Raw genomic sequence first — 17,856 nt, forward strand, 5'->3', positions numbered from 1 at the left:
ATGAAAGGTCTTATCTAATGGAATTTTTCTACCCAATCCTGCCTACCCTTGATATCCCATTACCGTTACAGAATACTAAACTCTAGGAACAATATTTCTAAAGTGAGTATAAATAATATAAGGAAAGGGATATGCAAAAAAAAAAAAAAAAAAGGAGTTCTAAGGAGCATAAGCTAAATCTAAACAGTATTTATTTACTAAAAACATGTTTTCAGTAACATGGCAATTCCTCAAACAACTTGAAAACTAACTATGTAAGCAAAGACATACAAAAGTTCTGATTAAGCCTGGCTAGCTGACTCAGTGGTTGAGCATCAACCTATGAACCAGGAAGTCATGTTTCGATTCCCTGTCAGGTCACATGCCCAGGTTGCGGGCTCGATCCCCAGTGTAGGGTGTGCAGGAGGCAGCCAATCAATGATTCTCTCTCATTATTGATGTTTCTGTCTCTCTCTCCCTTTCCCTTCCTCTCTGAAATCAATAAAAATATATTTGGGGGAAAAAAGTTCTGATTGAGATAGCATGAGATTTTCCAGTGAATATACAATAGCATTATTGCTTTCATGGTGCTCTTGGAAAGATATGTTTTATCAGTGTTCAAACAAAACAGACTTGACAAAGCATATTCAACTTGGTGCTTTGCCATTATCCATTGAAGCTCTCTTGGAGAAAAGAAGAAAAAAGGAACTCTTCTTTCTGAGAAAAAATAAATAAGACAATGAGTTACCATATATATACACTGAGTGGCCAGATTATTATGAGCTCTGAACGCATAATAATCTGGCCACTCAGTGTATATATATTAGAGGCCCAGTGCATGAATTCGTGCATGGGTGGGGTCCAGCCAGCCTGGCCAGGGGGAGGGGACATGGGCGGTTGGCCAGCCTGCCTGCTGGTCGAACTCCTGGTCGAGGGGACAATTTGCATATTAGCCTTTTATTATATAGGATATATACTGAGTGGCCAGATTATTATGCATTCAGAGATCATAATAATCTGGCCACTCAGTGTATATGGTGTATATATATATAATAAAAGCATAATATGCAAATTGACCAAACAGTAGAACAACCATCTGGACAACCTTCCGGATGACCATGCTATGACACACACTGGTGCCAGGCCAGCCAAGGCGGGTGCAATGCAATTGGTCAGGGGGCCCCGCCATCACCCCACAATCGCCCCGCAGAAGGAGGCCCAGGCCACCCTCTGCACAGTAATCGATCACGGAGCCCTGGCCAGGTGGGCCGGGGCCTCCCTCTGCACAGCAATCGATCATGAAGCCCCGGCTGGGTGGGTAGGGCCTCCCTCTGCTGGGTGATCGATCAGAGAGCCCCCATGATCTGTCACCCCACAGAGGGAGACCCAGGCCACCCAGCCCGTGGCCACAGAGGGAGGCCCAGGCCACCGGCCAGCAACACTGTAGCGGGTGTACGGGGCTGGCCAGCGATCGCCCCGCAGAGGAAGGCCCAGGCCAGCCAAGCGATCGCACCCCACGCCTGTCACCCACAGAGGGAGGCGGCCAGTGGCGGGGGAGGGGGAGACAGCACCACACAGATGGAAAGCAGTGGCAGCAGCAGGGGCGGGGCCTTATGGATTTGCTGATGTTCAGTCAAGATCACCCCGGGTACAGTGTTTTGGGGGCAAAACTTAAAGCAAGAAGAAAGGAAAAGATGAGGGTTTGGGGGATGAGAATAGCAGAGTAACTAACCAGGAAGGTAGCCTGTTTGCAAATTTTCTTTTGGGATCAAATCCATGTAACTAGATAAGAATCTATACTGATAATGCTGTGCCAGGCCAACCTATAGTCAATTAAGAGATAGTTGCCTGAGTTCACCAGTGAAATAACTGAGGTCTGTGACTCTGCTCAAGACGGAGTCCACAGGGTCAGAGTCCAGATAATCAGGCCAAACAAAAAGAAAACCATCAAAAACCAGCAGCTCATGCTCTCATTTCCCAGATGTTCCAGTCCAATGAAATCTAACTATGTCACTGAAATGAAAAACAATCATTGTTTGTAGAAAAAAAATCTAACTTACTCAAAACCAAAAGATGATAGAGGTGAGGGGAAAATAATACAAAACACACTTAGAAATATAGAATTTATTTAAATTCACCATAAGGTAGTTTCACATTCTATACATGTGACCAGGAGAGTTATAATACTCTCCAAGTTTAACATGGCATTATATTGCTATCAAACATTGCTTATGCTGTGCGTCAAAAAACACTTATTTCCCCCTTTATAAAATTTAAGGCTCAGTTTCCAAAAGATCGTTTTACCACTTATTTTTCTGTTTAAGAAACTGGGAAAAATTCTGAAACAAACTATAAAGCGGTGGAGGGTGAGGGGCAGTGCCACACACATCACTCATTCATACTCCTGCTGAAGACAATAAATGTGATTTTTGTTGTTATTGTAAAAGGCTCCTCCTATTTGAAATGTGTTCGGTTATAGTAGATGGGAGAGGTACTAGGTGCAGATTTTTAGCATACAAACCAGGAAAACTAAAAATGTTATCACCAGTTGCTAGCTAAATGTATTTATTGGCAACGTGCCTACATATAACACACTCATATAGTAACTTGGACTCACTTCTCTTTGGTAAAGCTCACCAAATGGTATTTCTCTCCTAACACACTAGTAAAAAATATTAACATTGTCTTTCGGCTTTCAAGGTCAGATGGCCACGGAGTTGTCCTTTCTCCTAAATACTGTCCTCCATTTTTCTTTTCAGGCTTTCAGGAGAACATACCCATGATGGTAACCTCATCCCACTATTTAAGAGACTGAAGGAAGAGGTAAAAAAAATGGCATGAGAAAGCGAATCAGGAAAAAAGAGTTTGGGATGTTTTTTGAGAATGATCATATCGGTGACTCCAAACACAGAGTTCCAAAAGTGTTTTTGAAGTATTTTTTCCTGTAGAAGTATTTCATTCAATGGCACAATCATCTTACAGAAGGCAGAATCTGTTTAAACTCAGTCAACTACCTTACAATCCAGGAGGCTCATGCTCGAACAGCAACAACAAAAGGACACCGAAGGGTTCTGCCTTTGGCATAAAAAGGTAGAGACAATCATCCAGTAGAAAAGATTTACAATAAAAAAACAAACAATAAAACAAAACAATACCCCCAACACACACACACACACACACACACACACACACACACGCATGCACGCATGCACGCACGCACGCACGCACACGCGCACACACTCCATTCTAAGGGCTAGTCTGGGAAGCCAAGCTTTATGTCCAGAGTGGCAATCAGTCTGAATCAGAGTTGAGAGATCCATTTCCAACAATCATCTTGCTGTAGTTCTTCTGCTGCTCTTCCTTATAAGTGTCCTTCACCTTTTCTCTCTTCAACCCACCGTCCCTGGGAATAGAAAGGCAAACAAATAAAAGATACTCCTAGCAATGATGTAAAAGGGTTACCTATTAATACATGCTGCATGGTTTGCCATGACACGTATGCAGCTGGTCAGCAATGGGACAAAGAATACAATCTTGGAAGCAGAATGACCCAGATTCCAGTCTCTGCTTTACCGCTGACCAGAGATGTGAGGGAGGAATAATCGCTCTGAGGCATGGTTAAAATGTCTCCACTCAGTTTCTTCTTTAGGGCTGTTGAACTCAATATGTAGACTCTATATTAAAACTAGAATTGTTGACCTATCTTTTTCCCCCAAGGAAATCAAAATATTGTTGTTCTCATCTAATTGGCCCCTGTCTTACTAGAAAACCATATAGACAATCTATAATAACAAAGGCGTAATATCCTAATTAGACTGGACGTCCTTCTGGACGAAGCCAGGGCTGCAAGGGAAGCCCGGGTCCTGGGTGCCAGAGGAAAGCCAGTGCCGGCAGCCGGGGGAAGGAAGGCCTACTCTTGCACAAATTTCGTGCATCGGGCCTCTAGTTTAAAATATACACATAAGAAATGGTCAGGGTACTGAATATGTACAAAGTAAATTCCTTAAAGATAAATCATTACTCAAATCTAAGCCTATGTCTACCGAGTTGCATTTTCATTCACAGCACTATATTTGAAGCATGTATAATCTTCTGTATTCCAAAATAGACTCAGAATAAAACAAAATAATAGTAAGTTGCATTCAACTGGTAGGTAGTGCCTACATAAGCAGCATTCCTTAGCTCAGAGCCTGTGAATCTTTGAACTCTCTCCAGGGTGGTGAAAACACAGACCTGCCCGGGTTATAAGGACTCTGTGCGTGCCTTTCCTTCTTTGGAGAACACAAAGGAACAACAAACTGTAGGAGTTGGGAGGAGACTGGAGTATCAGGGGCCACTCTCCCTCCTAATCAAATGTTTTACATTTCAACTCCTGGGCGGGCATCAACTGAGAACTTGCTTACTTTATACTGTGCCTGTTTAACTTTAACCCAGTTAAGCACAAATGCTTACCAAGTGCTCCCTGATAATGATAAATAAATCACAGGTTAGCCAGTGAACTTTATGCCATGAAGACAGAACCTGACCTACAAGCAGACGCCTGTCTTAGCCCACTGCAATACTCTAGCCTCTAGAGTCAAACCTAAGCCAGTACACAGTAAGTCCTCAACTTAAGAATACACCGTGGGCCACATATCCTCCAGGGATCAGCTTTAAAAAAAAAATTTCCATGGAAAAAAGTTATAAAGTGTCTTTAAGTCCCCAAAATTGCCCACAAAAGCCTCTTTTATCCAAATGAACTGCCTCGAACCATCACATTTATGTGAACTCTGAATGGTAAGAACTGAGGAAGGGAGGGCGAGACCCAAGAAAGGCCATTCCTTCTTTCCTGAGGTCCAGGCCAAAAATGGCAAAATATGAAGTTAGCAACGTTTGCCCTTGAGCATACTGACGTTATTTTTATGTAATTCTCCTTCCCAAGCATCCAGTAAACCTCACACTGCCCTAAGCACCCAGCTGTGACTTGCCACCCCTATAGACTTCAAAGTTGTGCCCAATACCCCTTTGCAATGATAGCAGATCTTGGTTCTTAAGGCAGGCAGCAGCCATATTTAAAAGCCAGTTTAAGATGATATAATTAAGTTTTCATTTAATCTAGGAGAAAACTGATCCAGATATGCTAATTTAGGCCTAATAGGTAGATGACATACATCTGTAAATGTAGTGAGTGTTTTCTTTTCAAAGAAGAGGCTAGGTAGTTAAAATAACCTTCCTATCTAATAATAGACAAATATGCAAATTGACCATACCTCCAACACACCCACAAGCCACGCCTACCATCCAATCAGAGCGAGTATGCAAATTAACCCAAACCAAGATGGCTACAGCCACAGAGAACAAGGTTTCCTAGGTAACAGAGGAAGCCAAGCTTTCCGCCTGCCCTTGCCAGGCCTAAGCCTCCACTCAAGCTACAAAGTTTCAATTATAGAAGGTAAACAAATTCAAACAAATGGCGGCAGAATGGAGCTTGAGAGAGCAGGCCAGGGTTGCCACCAGCAACAGGGGAAGCAAAGCTTTCTGCACACCCTGGCCAGGCCCACCCGCTTAAGGCAACAAAGTTTCAATTATAACCCCAACACAAATGGCTGCCGGCCTCGGAGGGAGCCCCAGGCTTGGCTCCGCTCCAGGCTACAAAGTTTCAATTGTAGAAGGAAAATAAATTCCAGATACCAGGGCCTCTGCTTGGGTTGCCAGGGGGCGTGGCCGGCCTGCAAACCACCACAGGCCCCTCGCTCAGGCCGCCCCACACCCCAAGGGAACCCCCACCTGATCCGGGACGCCCTTCAGGGCAAACCAGCTGGCCCCCACCCCTGTACCAGGCCTCTATCCTATCTAATAAAAGAGTAATATGCAGATTGATCATCACTGCAACACACAATATAGCTGCCCCCATGTGGTCAAAGATCCTGCCCCCATGTGGACACAAGATGGCCACCACAAGATGGAGAGGGCAGTTGGGAGGCACCCGGCCTGCAAGGGAGGGCAGTTGGGAGGCACCCTGCCTGCAAGGGAGGGCAGTTGAGAGGGACCAAGCCTGCAAGGGAGGGCAGTTGGAGGTGATCAACCCTGCAGGAGAGGGCAGTAAGGGTGACCAGGCCGGCAGAGGAGGGAAGTTGGGGGCAAACAGGCTGGCAGGGGAGCAGTTAAGCATCAACCAGGCTGGCAGTGGAGTGGTTAGGGGGTGATCAGGCTGGCAGGCAGAAGTGGTTAGGGGCAGTCAGGAAGGCAGGCAGTCGAGCAGTTGGGAGCCAGCAGTCTTGGATTGTGAGAGGGATGTCCGACTGCCCGTTTAGGCCCGATCCCACTGGGCCTAAACGGGCAGTCAGACATCCCTCCAGGGGTCTCATATTGGAGAGGGTACAGGCTGGGCTGAGGGACAACCCCCCTCCGTGCACGAATTTCGTGCACCGGGCCTCTAGTTTATTATAAAACTAGCAGCCCGTTTGCACGAAGATTCGTGCAATAGACCTTCATTCACCTGGCTGCCTGCACCAGTTTTCTGCCAGCACCGGGGACCTAGGCCTTGGCTGTGGCCACCGCCTTCTGCCTTCTTTCAGGGTCGGGGCTTGGCCCCGGGCGGCGGCCTTGGGCTCTGCTGCACCCCAGCGTCCCTGCTAAGGATCGCAGGAGCCGACTCCCTGGTCGTTGCCTGCGATCCGTGCAGGCTCCCCGCTGGTGCCCAAGGCCGGGAAAGCCTCCGCCCAAGGCTTTCCCAGCCTTGGGCTCTGCTGCACCCCAACGTCCCTGCGACGGTTTCCTGGTGGGCATGGCTGGTGAGTGTAGTGAAGGTACAGTCAATTTGCATATTACTCTATTATTAGGTAGGATTGCTATGGCCTGATAAAAGGAAATTGAGAAAATTCTGAGAATCATTTCCAACAGATTTCATTTAAGCCAATTTGATGGGAGTCTGTCCTGGGACTGACTCCCCTTGGCTGTTTTTGTCTCTCAAAGCTTGCTTGCTTTCTTTCCTTTCTGAGGCTACTGAGCCAAAGCTCTAAGCTTTTCATAATGGCTTCAGGACCTGAGTAGGCCTGGGATGTCAGGTAAGAGGAAAGGGGAAAAGTTCAGAAAACAATGAACAAGGAAGCCAGTTAGTTATACAATGAACATGAACCCTTAGGGCATTTGTAAGTTAAGTCATTGTAAACTAGGGCATTGGGAAGCCTGTCCCTTCATGATGTTTCACTAATTCCAGCTTAGATAGCATTATACAAATGTTAGTCTTAACCCATCTTAGCCCTAGGGCCAGTCAGTTGCCTTGAATCAAGAAATCAAACTCTGGCCCAGCTGGTGAGGCTCCATGGTTGAGTGTCCACCCTTGAACCAGGTCACGGTTGGATTCCCGGCTGGGACACATGCCTGGGTTTCAGGTTCCAACCCCAGTGGGGGCATGCAGGAGGCTGCTGATTGATGTGTATCTCTTATCATCGATGCTTCTATCTCTCTCTCTCCCGCTCCCTAAAATCAATAAAAACATTAAAGAAAAAAACAACAACAAAAAAACACCTCATACTCGGGGGTGGTCAGCCAGACATTTAATCAGAAGCCACCATAAGGCTTCAGCTATCTTGATCTCCCATCAACCTTCCAAGCTTTGTCAATCAGCATAATGAGTTTTCACTGTAAAAATTAGTGGCTTGTTAATTAGCATAATTAGTGACATGTCCAACTGCTAGTCTGTGCTCTAAGGACATGGATGTGTCATACATGTCCTTCTATCTTTAGTTCCTCCCTGCTAGCCATCTGCTGAACACACTGAGCAGAGCTGGACAACCATAAAGTACAAGTGCATTGAGGATGGTAGAGTAAGACAGCATGAGCGGGAAGGAAAAGGAGAAACTTTTTTCTTATTTAGCCACTGTTATGTTGTATGAACCCCTGTCACTGTCAGCTAAACCTCCAGTTAACCAGCATAATAAATAACATTATTAAAGTGTTTTTAATTTTAAAGAAGTGATAGTACTTCTGAAAAATTTCTTACCAGGGAAGCTCAGTCAATCCTCCTTGTCTCGCAATAGCAGACTTAACCCTATTAGCAAACTGGACTGCATCTTCTCCTTCCTGGGAAGGGAAAAATTACAAGTATATCCTGGGTACACAGTTTTCAAATCATGCCTTAAAATGTCTCAAAATAATTTAGATTTATTTTAAAATATGACTCACATTTTAGCTCAAATATGTTTGAGTCTCAATCACAGCAACTATCATTCATTTTATTAAGAAAATGCAGTGCTGTGTTTTCACTTTTTTAACCAGGTGTACACATTTATTATGCTCTCTATTAGTCTTATCCAAGATACACCATTCCATAATACCTGTAGGTCCAATAAACTAACAGTAATTATAAAAATTATTATAGAAAATAGTCTCTGAATATAAAATGGCCTGATTTGAAGAGAACTACATTTTTTAAAGACTTTTGCAATTTATTTACATACATATATTTATATTTTATCAATTTTTAGAGAAAGAGGTAGGGAGAGGGAGTGGGGTGGAGAGAAAGAGAGAGAAAAAGATTGATCTGCTGCCTCCTGCACACCTACTACTGGGGATCAAGCCAGCAACCTGGGCATGTGCCCTGACCGGAATCTAGCCGGCAACCTTTTGGTGCACAGATGATGCCCAACCAATTGAGCCACACCCGCCAGGGGCAAAAGAACTACTTTTTTTTTTTAAATGACTCATTTTCCTGAGAAAGCAGAAAGGCAGTCCAGGTCTAGCTGATGTGAGGAAGGGAAAACATCCATGTTTTCAGGTAAAGGTTTTCTCATTTTTATCTAATTAAAGCCCCAAAGACCAGCTATTGTTCTTTACGGCCTACCTCTCTCGTCATGGGAGGCAAGTACCACACATCACAGACGATGGCCCAGCTGGTCATCATGCGAAGCAGGTAGCTCACCATGTTGTATTTACTACTGTTCCAAAAGGCATCGCCAAACTGAGGGTTATACTGAGAAAAAGAAAAGAAAACACGTCACAGTTATGAATTGAGTGCTGGCTTCTCTTATCCAAGTCAATGCTTTCAAGGTGGCAGACCCAACCTCTCTATAAGATTCAAAAAAAGAGAGAAGTTTCTTTGCTTAACAGAAATGATCAAGGAAGTAAACCAGTCTAGCAAACTCCTCTGACCACAGCCCAGAGCACTGCAACAAGAGGCTGATTGACTCTTTTTATTTTATTTTATTTTTTTTTAAGAGTTTATTTGAGCCAGGCTGATGACATATGCTGGGTACATGATCCTTAAATGTCTGTTCCTCCACTTAACTGGAAGGTGGGTGAAAATAGAGACAATATCTGTTTTGCTCATCACTGACTATGTGCTCAGTATTGAGGCTTTGGCCTGGCTTGAAGTCCCCTGGTACATATCCTATCCATATCCAGAGGGAGAGAATGATGGGGCAAAATGTAAACAGCTGGTGAATCTGAGTAAAGTATATACAACTGCTCCTTATTCTCACCAATTTTTAATTATCAAGTAACTAAGTGCCCTTTTCTGAAGGCAAGAGGAGAATCTGTTTTACCTTAATTGCAACTGGATATATGGTTCCTCCAATTTCAAAGCTTCCCTTTTTAAACATCATGACTGAAGTATTATTGATGCAAGTTCCTGCAGGAAAATGGGGGGGGGGTATTAAAAGGAATTACTTTGATATAAAATAATTTAAAGTACTCAAATCATATCAAAATTGCAGACATTTTACTACCATTTCACAAATTAATTCCTGCTTTAGTAGTAATTTGATAGTTCCAAGTAGGTCTCATGAGAAACTTTTACTTTATTATTGAATACTTTAGAGATACAACTTCTTCACAACAGGTAATAATTTCAACACATTTAAAATAAGGACCTTGGAAAAGTTGTGGACAATACCTTCCTAAGTCATTACCCAGAAATAACTTTTAAGATGAAAAAGGTATGACTTCCAGCAAATCTCAAAAGAAAGCAGGGAATTACTAGTTCAGAGAAAGCCATCCCATGCCCATAGGACAGCAGATGTAGGCTAAAAATGCCAATTCCAGAACAATCCAAATCCTCATACACTTTTGGTGCTTGTTATCAACTATAACTTGGCAGGCAGTCTTTCTCTTACCTTCAGGAAAGATTAATATGGGTAATTTTTTCTTATCAGTAATGTGTTCTTGTAGTCTGTGAAGAAAAAATAAAGGATCAAAATTCTATCTATAAACAGAGAGAGATGGAAATCCTCTTTGATATTCTCTACACTCTACTATCACAAATATATGGAAAAGCAATAAGGAGAAAAGAAACAAGATATAAGTCAAGAAAATAAACTCAAGTGGGTCCCTTTCTAAAAAAAAAAAAAAAAGTGTAAGGATAGCTGCACTAGTTCAATTTCTCTCATCTCAAAGTGAGTGACTGGCAGTGTCTTCTGCCCACTCTTTAAAAACAAATGTTGGGCAGACATATGGCAGGAGCTCTGGAGTCCCTGTCATGAGCTTTGTGCCCTTTCTTCTATACCTTTATTACTCCATCTGAAAAATGGGGATATGGATTGCTGGACCTGTCTACCTATGGCCGTTAAGTGTAGCACATTCCTTAAATGGGTCAGGCTGAACTTTCCTAGGAAATATGCACCATAAGAAAGCCTGTAAATCCTTCCAGGCTAAGGCTCTGTCCTCCCTGCAGCCAGCCCTGTATTCCAACTGCTCATCAGAAGCTAGTAAGGCTGAGACAGGGAGATTACAGCCGCCAGAGTGGCCCACTGCTAAATAACCTCCCACTGCTATCCCCCATCTAGAGGGTAGTTATTCTAACAGATTTCAATAAGTGCTTTTCATTTTATCCTTAAGAGCATGGCTCACCTTCATGCTTATAGAAGCAATGACCAGAGTGCCTTCAGTTAAAGGCCTCAGGCAAAAAAGTGTTTCCCAAAAAAGGTTTCTGGTAGCTCATCTCTATCCCAAGTCCCAGAGGGACTTAGCCTGTTTCATGAAGAGATTGGCTCTGTCTGTCTCCAGGTAGATCAGTGATGGCGAACCTATGACACGCGTGTCAGCACTGACACGCGTAGCCATTTCTGATGACGCGGCCACTGAGGCGGCCGCATGCCGAGAATGAAACATTTGCTGCTGCTGAGGATGAAACATTTGCGAAATAATGTTTTTTCCTCAAAGTGACACACTACCCGAGTTATGCTCAGTTTTTTGGCGAAGTTTGACACACCAAGCTCAAAAGGTTGCCCATCACTGAGGTAGATTGAAGTGGTAACAGTCTTTCAGTAAACATGAACCTATTAACTGATTGATGCAATCTATTAATTCACCAAACAGTTACAAATTATTTAACTTTCTAGGTAGTAATTTTTAACTTTGAAAATTCAGTAACTGGACTATACCTAAATCACCACAACATAAACTGATGGGCTTTCTAATCTCATCATATGCCCCACTATTCCCGCAGAATTAAAACTTTTAAACATCTAGCTAAGACAGGAGATGTAACCAGAAAAAGCCTACCATAAATAGAGCTCCATGTTTTAGCTTTAATCTTAGCACTGTTCTGCCCTCTTGGGCAGGAAGGCCAAGATTTATCAGATTTTATGCTATGCCAATGGGTAGTGAGTAATGTCACTGCTTACCTCTTAATAACCAGGTGTCGATCCCTCATTTCTGAGCGTTCAAACCAGACATGTGGGCAAGCCTTAACCATAGCTCTCTGAATAATTCCCATCAATCCACCATGAACCTGTCCAACCTATAAATACCATCAGAAAGAGAAAAAATGTAAATGTAAAGGCACAGTTATTCAAAGAAAGCGTGTGTGTGTGTGTGTGTGTGTGTGTGTGTGTGTGTGTGTAAGTAGGAGTAAGTTCCTATTCCCCAGTAGAAAAGATCAATCTTCTTCTACTGACTAAAGTTATTAGCCTATACAAAGGACATGAATGGCCAAATATAAGCAAAGGTGTTCTTTAGTAGCACGTTTGAATTTTAAGCTATGTTGATATAATAGCTATACCATGGGTTTAAAAAGTAGAGTAGTCAAGATAAGAGAAATTCAGCTGAAACCGGTTTGGCTCAGTGGATAGAGCATCAGCCTGTGGACTGAAAGGTCCCAGGTTTGATTCCAGTCAAGGGCATGTACTTGGTTGTGGGCACATCCCCAGTGGGGGGTGTGCAGGAAGCAGCTGATCGATGTTTCTCTCTCATCGATGTTTCTAACTCTCTCTCCCTCTCCCTTCCTCTCTGTAAAAAATCAATAAAATATATATTTTTTAAAAGATAAGAGAAATTCAAATTAAAACTATACTGAAATACCATTCCTCACCTATCAGATTGAAAAAGAGCCAAAGCTTGACAATGTACTCTAAACCAGGGCTATGGGAAACGGGCACTCTTGTACATTGCTTGGGATGGGGGAGATAATAACACCCATGGAAGAAAATTTCACAATACCTTATCAAAACTGCATATATATTTATCCTTCAACTCAATAATTCCACTTCTAGAAACTTATCCTGAAGATAGACCATTTCACTCCAACAAAATGAAAATACATGTGCACAAGGTTGAAGTGGCTTCCTTCAAATGCCTCCCCAGAAAAGTACACTATGCAGATGGAGTACTACTATGCATCTGTGACAAGAACAAGGTTGAACTCTATGACTGATAAATGACTTCCAGGAGACATTATTAAATGGGGGAAAAAAGCAACCTGCAAAGAGCAAATATAGTATAATACTTTTTGTATGAGACAGAAGGGGAAATATGCATATATACTTGTTTACCTCTACAAAAATAAAGAATAACCAAAAACAATGAAATTGCAATCTTACAAGGGTAGAAAGGAATGGGGTAGAATAGAAGGAATGGGGTAGTATGCCTTTAAACAAAAATGTTTTGACATTTGGAAACATATTAATGTCTTACATATTCAAAAGTTAAATCAACAAGGATGGGACTAGCAAACTGAGAGCAAATGAACCCAGCTGTATTTCAAGTGAATAAAAGAACAATGCTGAAGCAAGGTGGAGGGGAAGGGCACATGGGAATCCAAGAAATTTATAAAGACAGTATTTGACCACACACCCTCATTTGGATGGGGTACCGAGAACTGCAAAATACCCTGAATTATTCTTACATTTGTTTCTCGTAGTAAAACAGGTGAAGCAATTCTGAAAAAATTTTGGATGTATTATAGAATTGAGAAAATGACTTGATATTATTGGGAAACAGAACATTCACAGTGAAAAAAGGAAGATAAAATATGGATTGGAGAAAGCAAGGAAGAACCCTATAAATTGGATAAGTTTGTATAAACTCATATATCTAATATTATTATATCAATATTAAAAATAACTAGGAATTTTAAATAAAAATATATTAAAATATAAATATTTTACATGCATTTTTATAAAGAAAGCCAATGTATGAGAATGCAAATAATAAAGCAAATGGGCCAAATATTACCAATACGTAAATGTGGATAAAGGACACATGGATGTTGTATGTAACATTTTTATTATTTCAACTTCTATTTAAGTTGGAAAATATTTCTAAATTAAAAAAAAAAAAGTAGAAGCGCATTCACACTAAGAGCCAGCGACCCCAATTGTTGGTGCGTGCACACACAGGGACCCTGATTCTCAACGAGAAACCGCACAAGGCAACAGAGACTTTGACACTCGAGTCTTGGTGCAGACACAGGGAAACTCTGACTCCTGGCACATGCTAAGGATCTCATTCTCGGCACATACCAACAGTGTGGTGCAGACAGGGCCCCTGATTCTAAACGTGCACACGAGACCACACGGAACACTGGGGACACTGATCCTGGGCAAGTCTGGTTCCCACCAACCAAAGACAGCCACACGTCCTAGTGTCAGAGCACTTCAGTGAAACTAGGGTGGAGCGAAGTCCCCACAGCACACGGCCCAGGTCCACGCAAACGGAAGCTTGAGCTTTCTGGTAATAGCCAGAATGGGGAAACGAAATAACTCACAGAGGAAAGAAAATGTGGAGTCGCCAAGAAAGGAAATTAGTGAAACTGAAGCTTGCAACATGACCGAAAAGGAGTTCAGAGTAATGGTCATGGAATTTATACATCGGATGGATGAGAAAATCAACAACTTATGCAAGAATCAGGAAGAAATGAAAAGTGATATAGCTACAATCAAAAACACCATGGAAAGTTTCAACAGTAGACTACAAGAAGCAGAGGACCGAATTAGTGAGTTAGAAGATCAGGTCCAGAAACAAGCTCAATATGAACAGCAATTGGAGAAAAAAATTAAAAAGCAGGAGGAAAGCCTAAGAGAGCTTCGGGACAACCTGAAACGAAGTAACATGCGTATAATAGGGCTGCCAGAAGGACAAGAAGAGCAGCAGGGATTAGAAAATCTATTCGAAGAAATAATGACAGAAAACTTCCCGGATATGGGAAAGATAAAAGTTACGCAAGTACAGAGAGTCCCAAGCAGGATCAACCCCAAAAGACCCACGCCAAGACATGTCATAATTTCAATGGCAAATATAAATGATAAAGAGAGAATCCTAAAGGCGGCAAGAGAGAGACAGAGAGTTACCTACAAAGGAACACCCATCAGATTGTCAAATGATTACTCAACAGAAACACAACAAGCTAGAAGTGAATGGAAGGAGGTATACAAAGTGTTGCAAAGCAAAGGACTGAATCCAAGAATACTATATCCAGCAAGACTATCAATCAAAATTGAAGGGGAAATCAGGAGCTTTGCAGACAAAAAAAGTCTCAGGGAGTTTATCACCACCAAACCAGCAATGCAAGAATTGCTAAAGGGAATACTGTAAAAAGAAGAAATAAACAGGTAAGAAGGAATACAGACACAAAAATAGATATGACTACAAACAAATACCTTTCAGTAATAACTTTAAATGTAAACGGACTAAGTGCTCCAATCAAAAGACATCGAGTAGCTGAATGGATAAAAAAACACGACCCATATATATGCTGTCTACAAGAGACCCACCTCAGAACAAGAGACTCACACAGATTGAAAGTGAAGGGATGGAAAAATATCTTTCAGGCAAATGGAAATGAAAAAAAAGCTGGGGTAGCAATACTTATATCTGACAAAATAGACCTCAAAGTAAATGCCATAACAAGAGATAAGAAAGGCCACTTCATAATACTAAAGGGAGAAATCCAACAAGAAGAAATAATTCTGGTAAACATATACGCTCCCAATATAGGAGCACCCAAATACATAAAAAAACTCCTGGAGGATATCAAGGGAGAGATTAATAGCAACACAATCATAGTAGGAGACTTTAATACCCCACTATCACCACTGGACAAATCCTCTAAACAAAAAATCAGCAAAGAAACAGCAATCCTAAATGACTCACTAGACCAGATGGAATTAATTGACATCTTCAGAACATTTCACCCCAAAGCCACAGAATATACATTCTTCTCAAGTGCACATGGGTCATTTTCAAAGATAGACCATATGCTGGGTCACAGGCAAAGTCTCTTCAAATTCAAGAAGATAGAAATTATATCAAGCATCTTCTCAGATCACAGTGGCATAAAACTGGAAATCAACTACAATAAATATAATCCAAAGAAATCAAACACATGGAGACTAAACAGCATGATATTAAACAAGGACTGGGTCACCAGAGAGATCAAGGAAGAAATAAAAAACATCATGGCAACAAATGACAATGAAAACACAACAATCCAAAATCTATGGGACACAGCGAAAGCAGTCTTGAGAGGGAAGTTCATAGCTCTACAGGCCTATTGCAAAAAACAAGAAACAATGGTAATAAATTACTTAACCCTACAACTCAAAGAGCTAGAAAAAGAGCAGCAAGAAAAGCCCAGTGTAATCAGAAGGAAGGAAATAACAAAGATCAGAGCGGAGATAAATGACATAGAGACCAAAGAAACAATACATAAGATCAACAAAACCAAGAGCTGGTTCTTTGAAAGGATAAACAAGATTGATGGACCTCTAGCCAGGCTCACCAAGAAGCAAAGAGAGAGGACCCAAATAAACAAAATCAGAAATGAAAGAGGTGAAATAACAACAGACCCCGCTGAGATACAAAGGATTGTTACAAAATACTACGAACAACTCTATTCCAACAAACTGGACAACCTGGAGGAAATGGACATATTCCTAGAAAAATATAACCTTCCAAAAATCAATCAAGAAGAATCTAAACAGCTCAATAGGCCAATAACTATGGACGAAATTGAAGCAGTCATCAAAAAGCTTCCGGCAAACAAAAGCCCGGGGCCTGATGGCTTCACAGGAGAGTTTTACCAAACATTCAAGGAAGAACTAAAACCTATCCTCCTCAGACTATTCCAAAAAATTCAAGTGGAAGGAACACTTCCAAGCTCCTTCTATGAAGCCAGCATCACCCTAATACCAAAACCAGATAAAGACAACACAATGAAAGAGAATTACAGACCAATATCCCTCATGAACATAGATGCCAAAATCCTCAACAAAATTCTAGCAAATCGGCTCCAGCAGTACATCAGAAAGATCATACACCATGACCAAGTAGGATTTATCCCAGGAATGCAAGGATGGTACAATATCCACAAATCAATAAACGTGATACATCACATAAACAAATTGAAAGATAAAAATCACATAGTCATATCCATTGATGCAGAAAAAGCATTTGACAAAATCCAACACCCTTTCTTGATAAAAACTCTCAACAAGGTGGGAATAGATGGCTCATACCTCAACATAATAAAAGCTATATATGATAAACCCACAGCAAACATCATACTCAATGGACAAAAACTAAAAACATTTCCCCTAAGAACAGGAACAAGACAGGGATGCCCACTCTCACCACTCCTGTTTGACATAGTACTGGAAGTATTAGCCATTGCAATTAGACAAGAAGAAGAAATAAAAGGCATCCAAATTGGAAAAGAACAAGTAAAGCTGTCTTTATTTGCAGACGACATGATATTGTACATAAAAAATCCGAAAGACTCCGTCAAAAAACTAATAGACTTAATAAATGAATTCGGCAATGTAGCAGGATACAAAATTAACGCCAAGAAATCTATGGCCTTTCTATACACCAATAGTGAACTTACAGACAGAGAGACTAAAAAGGCAATCCCATTTACCATCGCACCAAAAAAATTAAGATACCTAGGAATAAACTTAACTAAGGAGGTAAAAGACCTATACACGGAAAACTACAGGACACTGAAAAAAGAGATAGAGGAAGACGTAAACAGATGGAAGAACATACCATGTTCATGGATTGGTAGAATCAACATCATTAAAATGTCCATACTACCCAAAGCAATCTATAGATTCAATGCACTCCCCATTAAAATACCAACGGCATATTTCACAGACCTTGAAAGAACTCTCCAAAAATTCATCTGGAATAAAAAAAGACCCCGAATAGCCACAGCAATCCTGAGAAAGAAGAATAAAGTAGGAGGGATCTCAATACCAGATTTCAAGCTGTATTACAAAGCCACTGTTCTCAAAACAGCCTGGTACTGGCACAAGAACAGACACATAGATCAATGGAACAGAATAGAGAATCCAGATATTGACCCAAACCACTATGCTCAATTAATATTTGACAAAGGAGGCATGAACATACAATGGAATAAAGATAGTCTCTTCAATAAATGGTGTTGGGAAAATTGGACAGATACATGCAAAAAAATGAAGCTTGATCACCAACTTACGCCATACACAAAAATAAACTCAAAATGGATACAGGACTTAAACATAAGACGGGAAACCATAAAAATACTAGAGCAATCCACAGGCAGCAAAATGTCAGACATATGCCAAAAGAAATTCTTCACTGACACTGCCCCTAGGGCAATGGAAGCTAAAGAGAAAATTAACAAATGGGACTACATCA

General features: G+C 41.4%; 1 protein-coding gene across 2 annotated transcripts in view; it reads right to left on the reverse strand.

Annotated features, from left to right (window-relative positions):
• Positions 1 to 2,074: 2,074 nt before the first annotated feature.
• The window catches only part of GPAT3 (glycerol-3-phosphate acyltransferase 3), an 82,910-nt gene continuing 67,128 nt past the window's right edge, over positions 2,075 to 17,856 (reverse strand). For both annotated transcript variants that reach the window (XM_079766702.1, XM_079766701.1), the window contains exons 8-13: positions 11,583 to 11,698; positions 10,074 to 10,129; positions 9,504 to 9,589; positions 8,804 to 8,932; positions 7,964 to 8,043; positions 2,075 to 3,382 (exon numbers count right to left, since the gene is read on the reverse strand). In XM_079766702.1, the coding sequence (XP_079622828.1) occupies positions 3,271 to 3,382; positions 7,964 to 8,043; positions 8,804 to 8,932; positions 9,504 to 9,589; positions 10,074 to 10,129; positions 11,583 to 11,698 (579 nt within the window). In that variant the 3' untranslated portion in view covers positions 2,075 to 3,270. The remainder of the gene's footprint in view (positions 3,383 to 7,963; positions 8,044 to 8,803; positions 8,933 to 9,503; positions 9,590 to 10,073; positions 10,130 to 11,582; positions 11,699 to 17,856) is intronic.

This window comes from Cnephaeus nilssonii, assembly GCF_951640355.1.
Source record: "Cnephaeus nilssonii genome assembly, chromosome: 1".
In the NCBI taxonomy this organism is placed as follows: Eukaryota; Metazoa; Chordata; class Mammalia; order Chiroptera; family Vespertilionidae; genus Cnephaeus; species Cnephaeus nilssonii.